Source organism: Phaseolus vulgaris, chromosome 11 (assembly GCF_051622355.1).
Source record: "Phaseolus vulgaris cultivar YP4 chromosome 11, ASM5162235v1, whole genome shotgun sequence".
Lineage (NCBI taxonomy): Eukaryota > Viridiplantae > Streptophyta > Magnoliopsida > Fabales > Fabaceae > Phaseolus > Phaseolus vulgaris.
Genome location: NC_143508.1, coordinates 44,915,547 through 44,923,472, shown reverse-complemented (window position 1 = coordinate 44,923,472; position 7,926 = coordinate 44,915,547). Strand labels below are relative to the sequence as shown.

Genomic DNA, 7,926 nt, shown 5'->3' with positions numbered 1-7,926 from the left:
AAATAAGAAATAATTGATGTCTTAATACTTATTATAAGACATAAGAAACCTTACTAAACAGAAAATGATTTTTTTATTATATGATTATACATGAAATTTTAATTGTAATCTTAACACAAAATTTCTTTTGTTTTTATTGTTGAACCTAATATTAGTTAAATTAAATGAATGCAAATTATACTTTCTTCCAGTAAATTTGAATACAAATTTACAATTCGAATCGAACAATTCGAAATACAATATTTCATTTCAAATCGTACAATGTGAAATATATTTTTTTTTATATTTTATAATTGAAAATACAAGTTTGTATTCTAAATTTTACGATACGAAAACTATAATTTGAAAAAAAAATTCAGAGTATAGTTCAGCCAACAAACATTCAGCAAGCTTGTAGCACTTAATCAAGTTAAGCATTGTTCCGTAATAATATATCTAGTAAATAAAAGTTGAATAACTTTTTCTGTTTATTAGCGTTAAGTTAGTTCCAAAAGAAGAAGCCATATTAATAAGCAGAGAGAAAAAGAAAGAACTTCTGTCATTGAATCCATTTCCTAGTTTCTAACTGTGCTATAAACATAAATGTTATATTTTACAAAGATTCCTCACAACAAATGCTCTAAAAAACTCTGCCTAAACTAAATTCTCCAAGAACTCCTCCATGCTTCTTGATCTCTTTAACATGGTGGCTGATGGCACATAACGGCAATTTGGGCAAGTGGGTTTTTCCTCAAACCAGGTGTTGATACAGTCACAGTGGAAGGTGTGGCCACAAAATGAGAACACAAGGCACTTTTCTCCCTTCTTGAACTCTTCCAAGCAAATAGCACATTCACTCCCTACAACAAAAATTAAGATCAATAACAAAATATTATATACAAGTTTTTTTGTTTTTCTTAATATTTTCTTCTATACAAACAAGTAAATGTCTCAAATTTCTATTATATATACATCTAACCAATCTTTCCCCTATTGATAATGGGTCGATTTTAAAATAAAGTGTGATCTTTGTTACAATTTCATATAAAGATTACTAGCACCCTTCTTCCCACTCTATCAGTTCAAAGCTTCCTTTGCAAGAACTCAATGGCTTGCTGCAGAATAATAAGGAACTCATTTCCATATCAGAAAAGTATCAATAGAAACAGTGGTTTTGGTTAGAAGCTATGGAACATAAACACAGGTTTGAAAACCCAAAATGTAAGAATAATACAAGCTTTTGCACAGCTTTATACAGATTTATTTGCTTTGTATCAGTAATTTTTCTTTGTGATAAAAAAAAAAAAAATTTGTCAGGAATTGAGATTTGTTCGTAGGGAGTGTCACCTGATACCAATGCTTGGTTTTCAAAGCACACAATTGATCCAAGCAGCTTCTTGACTTGTTGCCTTTGGCCACCCCTTTTGTACTCAACAACCCAGAAAAGCTTATTGAGAATTTTCACCACCCTGTGGTTATTCTGTGGAGTTTGTGCATGAAAAGAGGCTGCTTCTCTCAATTCGCGATCATGCGTAAACCTGCAAAGGAAGAGGGTGGTGATGCAAAGGGCTAGAAGAATGGCTGCTGAAGCAATGCCTGAGAAAACGTGGAAGCACATGAAAATTAGTGCTGCGATGGAAAGAGCAATGATGAAGGAAAACATGGGAGGGGAAGGTGGTGCTGCTGCTGAGAATGCATGAATTCTTGGAACAGTGTTGTTCTGGTCCATGATGAGTTGTTTGATCACAGGTCGAATGATTTTGTTTTTATTAGGATGCAATGGGAACATTGGCTTAGGAAAATTAAAGACAATGTTATGCAGAAAAATAAAATTAATTAGTGACAACCAAGAATTGTCCCCACAAGTTTTGTTGTTTTTATGTAACAGGTAATGAAGTAAAAAGGGTGGGCATTGAGTATAATCAAGAGATACACACTAGGTTTGTAGAAGGGATGGTTAAAAGAAAATTAGTTTTGGTATTTAGAAAAAATTATCATTTTGATAAAAGAAATTATTTCTATTATGTTATAAAATCAAAATTTACAATTATATAAGTTAAACTCAATTTTGCACTCATTTATATTTTTATTCTAATTATAACATGTCCAACAGCATCTATAAAAAAAAATACATTAATTTTTTAAAAATTTAAATTTATTGTATACATTTTTATTATAATTATAAAAATAAAAAAAATTATTTTGAATAACCATTAAAACAATTTTTTTTTAAAATCTGAACATATATGTATATATATCAATTTATATAATTTATGATTTATAATATATATATATATATATATATTTTACATTTTAAAAATTATACTTATTTTCGTGTTTTAGTTCTACAAACTTTCAACCTTCAATTTGTCTAAAAATTTGATGTGGTTAAACAGAATGAGTGATACACACAGGTGCAAGATGAATGTAAAAATTAAAATATAAAAAAAACAGATTTATAAATAGTTTATTTTGATGTATATTTCTGTAACGGTTAAGTTTTTGTTTTGACTAATTATATATACCAATTAGAAATAAATTAAGTTATGACTTTTTTTCTTCGGTCATAACAGTTAAAATAACTAGCATTAATTAAAATAATAAATTTTATGACATGAGTTCAATAATATGTTTTACAACTGTTAGATTTTCAAATTTTTTCATTTATCTATTTTTTTGTAATAGTTATATCTTTCTTTTCTACTTAATCCTTATTTAATTTATATACGAATGAGAAAAATAAAATAACATTGTTTCTATATAAACTTAAATAACAATAAAAACTAACAAGTGACTGATTATTATACTTTATATTCTTTTAAAGTAATTATTATAAAATCAACACACTTTCGTATCTTAATATTAAATAGAATTAATTTTAAAGATAACAAATAATTAATTATTATATAAATAAATTAAATATTATTTTTTAAATTAGAAATTTATTTATATTTAAAATATTTTTTTTATAATTAAATATCAATTAATTAATTAAATATTAATTTATAAATTTTATTAATAAAAAAAGAATTTAAAATATTAATAATTTTTAAACTATAAAAAGTATCTAATTTAATAATATATAATTAATTATTTTTTATTTTTAAAATTAATTTTTATTTAATGATGTTGTAGTAGTGTTTAACATGCTTTCAGAAAATCATTATTTGTCAACAAAAGATAATTATTATAATTAAAATATTTCCATACAGATAGTTTGCCTTAAGATATATAACATTGTAGAATTTTTTTATTGTAATGCATAACATTAATTATTATTAAATCAACACACATGCATATTTAGTATGTTTGAAGAAACCATTATAATAGTCAAACAAAAATAATTGTTAAAAATACTAATTTTGATATAAGATAGTTTGTGATGAAATAATTAAGCTTATATAGAATAATGATATGTTGAATTTTAACATGATCAAGTTTTTTGGTATTAATACTTGTATTGGTAAAGTTTTTCGTCCTCTTCCTATGAGATGAGAGTTTCCTTCACCAGGATTAAAATTATCATTGGTGGGGTTGCTAGGGGATATCCTGGTCTTGATATTGTGGAGATATTTTTCGTGGGACTATGGAAGAATTTATTAGAGCTTTCTCTGCTTTTCTTGAAGTTCAGAATGCTTTGGTTGATGAGTATGAGATTATACATGCTATGGAGGAAGCTCAAAAGATGGGACTTACTAATGTCTGGTTGGAATACTTGTCTTAATTACTTCAGAATCAATGAAATACTTGTCTTACTTACTATGGAAAAATCAGGTTTAGGGTTACTTTTCGCAAAGAAAATGCGTGAGCTGATAAGTTCTAATTTAGGATTTCTTCATAGAGAATTTTTTCATTAGTATAATAGGCTTTCATCTAGTCTATTCTTATAATTCTTTATGAATAAGTATAATCTACCTATGTATCGGTTTTGTTAGCATATGGGTTTTTGTCTAGTCCTCCCATATTTTTGTATTTTTTTTAATAATATTCTTTTCATGTGATTACAAATGATGGTTGTTGTTTGAGGTGTCGCCCTAACTAAAATACAACTGAAATGTCAGGTTGCATAGTGATCTTTAACAGTAAAACTTATATAAAAATTAAAAAAAAAACATTATATAAATTCTTTTAATTGTAAATAAATACATAACGTACTTTTCTAATATGTATTTTAATAAGAAGATTTTATTTTGTTTAATTCGTAACTGGGTAAATAATGTTTTTTTACTATTTTATCTTAATGCTTCCGTTCTGGCAAGCTTCAAAACCCATCTTCTTTTTGTTTGTATTGCATTAATGCAAACACATATGAATGAAACTTTTTTTTATGTATTTTTATCTAAAAATAAGGGCCTAACTCCCGAATGGCAGAGGAAACTGTTGAGCTAGTTCAGGATAAACGCATGCACTCACTCTCACCACCAAAATCAGGAAGATCAATACGTTATCTAATTAACTGCTTAACTATTTTATTAAAGAATAGTGTACGCATTAATTAGGGTCTTAATAAAGTCACTAACTTTGAAATCAAAGTAAATTTTTATTTAACTTATTACTAATGGAGAATGCTAATGACTGCACTTATCCCATTGTTTAAGGAAAATTGAATTACTACACCTTCCATAAATTTCCTTTGTTAATTTTTTTTGAGATTACTGTACCCTTACGCATTTTATCCAATACTATAAATGGTCACGGATTAATGGTGTACTACCCGACCCTAAATAACTTGTCATAGGTAATTTCTATTAACAATATGGATACTAATGACATGCAGTTAATTATATATCTGGTTGGTAATCCTCTAAAACAATTATAACTACACTAATGTGTACAGATGGCAAAGTGAGGTAAGTCATGCGGGCTGGTCTGTGGCCCGCTAGTAAAAAATGCGGGACGGGTTCAGTTTTTCAACCCGCTGATCCGCTTTAGTCCGTCCCGCATAATTCGCAATCCGTGCGGATCAACGGCGAGACGGGCTGGCTCGCTGACCTGCAAAAAAAAAAAAATATTTGTGTGTTAATTTGGCAGTGGCAAGTTGGACTGACAAAAAAAAAGGTTTTCCTTTTCCATTCACATTCATTCATTCTAACGCTGCACATTTTGGTTTCCTTTTAATTGATCTTATTTTTATTGCATTATTTTTATGAAAAATTAATTAATTAATTGTCATTGTTTTAATGTATGCAGATGACGGAAAAGATTATAATTATGAAAAATTTGATGAAAGTTCTTCTAAGGCTGCATCTAATGTTATTGAAATGGAAGAATTTTAGTGTTTTTGAATTAACTATGTTTATTGTAGTGGTGTTTATGTTTAATGTTTTTGAATTAACTATTTTTAATGTTTTTGAAATGAAAGAATATTGATATTTGATTTTCATCTTAATTGAATTATTGATGTTTGACTATGTTTAAAATGGAAGAAAAAAATATTAATGTTTGATAGTAGCAAATATATGTTCAATTTGACAAATTTCAAGAGCAAAAAGTAAAAAACATTTTCATTGAATTTCTTAAAAAAAAACGAATGCCGATTGGCCCTTATGCGCCGTGTTCATTACGCGGGCGCGGGCCAACTAGGCCCGCATTTTGCTGGCCAAGTGCGGGACGGGCCGACCCACTTTGTCATCCCTACTAATGTGAGAAGTTCGACACCACTCCTTGTAACTGAAGTGGTTAGTAGTATATTTTATGGCTATCTCAAGTCTATAAATACAATTACAAGAAATATTTCTCACTAACTCAATACTTGATACTTATTTACTAATCAAATATTATTATTCTCTTATAGACTTGAGTGTCAGAGAGTCTTCTATAGGTGGACTTCCGCTTGGCTTTATCAGTAAAGTTCAGTAACCGTTCAAGACAAACATCGATTAATATAGATAACATAGATTCACCACATCGGTGGACCTAGACGCCAAACCCGGTAAAAGCAACTAGCATCACCTAGGTGCAAAACTACTTTTTTAGCATTCAACATAAATACAAGACCAACCCCCATCCTAGCCTACATTTTGTAAGGTAAGTACGAGATATTCTTGGCAATTCAGTAAGTCGAGACACTTTCGGCTTGATGAAAGTAAGATATCACTAACATTTGGAGCAACTAATGAAATACATAATTAGCAATGACATTACGACTAACCAACGATGAAATCATAATTAGAGAAGACTTGGACCTCCTCCAAAGGTCCATACAGGTAAAAAACTCACTAATAATTGTATAAATATATGAGCATATCAAGGTAAACAACTTACTTTTATCTTTACGAAAGTCGTTATATGGTTGTCGTAGCATACTTTGGGTTTCCGAGACCAACACTAAGAGAATCTGAGACCTAGATTAAGAGAGATTGAGATTGAGATTAAAAGTGATATAGACCGAGAACTTAAGAGCCAAAGACTTCAAGACAAATTGATTTACAAAGGACGTGGTTTTCTAAGGTTATCTCAACCTTGTAAGAGCACTTTAGCGCCCATTGTGGGGTCGAGAAAGACCTCATCCTAAAGTCACATGTTTACCACGCACAATATGGCAAGTATTGAGAGACATCACCTAGAATAAATGCAAGATAATCATGCTTAGCAGATGTAGTTGATGTTGGAACTTCAAATAGAACCGGAGACACCAAAGAGGAAGAACAGTGAGGAAATGGATGTGCTAAGAGCCAAAAATGCTCGAATGCAGCAAAAACTAAAGGGTAATGGAACAATATCATTACCCTGAACATCAGCATAGGGATCCCGCGGGGTCCAACCTTCACCCATTTTCCAAGCACAAGAATTCGATATCATCCAAAATGCACAATCTTAACTTCCTGCCTCCACACACACCATGGGGGCACATCATCTTGCCATTATCCCTTTGTAGAGGGTATCATTGAAACATCCATCTTAAAAAAACTAGAAAAATTCTACCATCTGCACACATAATGGCGTCCTAGGCCTAGATGGGTTGATATATATATATATCATGCAAATAAACATGTATACCTTCGATGAAGCAATTCTCTATAGAGTGTTTCTAACTTCCTTGAAAGGATTTACATTGAGTTTGTTCACTCACCTCCCCCACAAATCAATTAACTACTTCGACACCCTTGTCACAAAGTTTAAGACACAATTCGCAACAAGCTAACAACACCACCTCAGGTCAATAACCCTTGTCAATATTAGACAAGAAAAGGTGGAATCACTTTTCACATTTGTGTAACGATTTAGAAATGTGTCCCTCAACATCAGGAATCTCAACCTTGAGGTAGTCGTGCATCACATGGTCACTACCCTAAAGTCGGGACCTTTTGCGAATAGTCTGTGCAAAAAGCCAATGTCAAGCTTTGATGAGTGGAGAAAAAAAAAGTCGCTAAGTTCATGCAACTTGAAGAACTCAAAGAATTTTACTATTAGGTACAGATCGACACATCCATGAAGGGAAAGTCCCCAGACCATTTTTGACAATCCATGCCACCATGATAGCCTAAATAGCCAATATGGGAACCTCACTTTGCAATATATACCCCGTTGAATACAAACAAGGCCTGAACACTCAAGGAAGCACTAAACATCGGGCTACCAACACCAGGAAAATCCTAACACCCCCAATGTCGAGAAAAGAAAAAAATGGCATTACCATTAGACTTACGGAGACAACACCAAAGAATGTATGGCTTGAAAGACAAGACTGAAGGGCTAGTGAAAACCGACCACTTGCACTACTTTGTCCAGAAAGAACACAGAGATAAGAAATTACCATGAAACAATAATACAACAAACATTGTCCACACCTATAGTTAACACAAGTGAATGCATGAGTACAACTACTAAAGATGCGAACTAGATGAAATCGATGAAGAAGTATCTTGGCAACCAAGGAACTGAAAGAAACCAAGATAAGGCAATGGCGAAAAAAAATAACTTGGTTTATAATTATTAGCCAAGACC

General features: G+C 30.8%; 1 protein-coding gene across 1 annotated transcript; it reads right to left on the bottom strand.

Moving 5' to 3' along the window:
• Positions 1-530: 530 nt before the first annotated feature.
• Positions 531-1,726, bottom strand: LOC137808476 (RING-H2 finger protein ATL66). Its single transcript, XM_068609609.2, has 2 exons — positions 1,327-1,726; positions 531-839 (listed from the first exon to the last, which is right to left on the bottom strand). Exons 1-2 carry the CDS (start codon positions 1,706-1,708, stop codon positions 634-636), a joined length of 588 nt encoding a protein of 195 aa, XP_068465710.1. The 5' UTR covers positions 1,709-1,726; the 3' UTR covers positions 531-633.
• Positions 1,727-7,926: the final 6,200 nt, after the last annotated feature.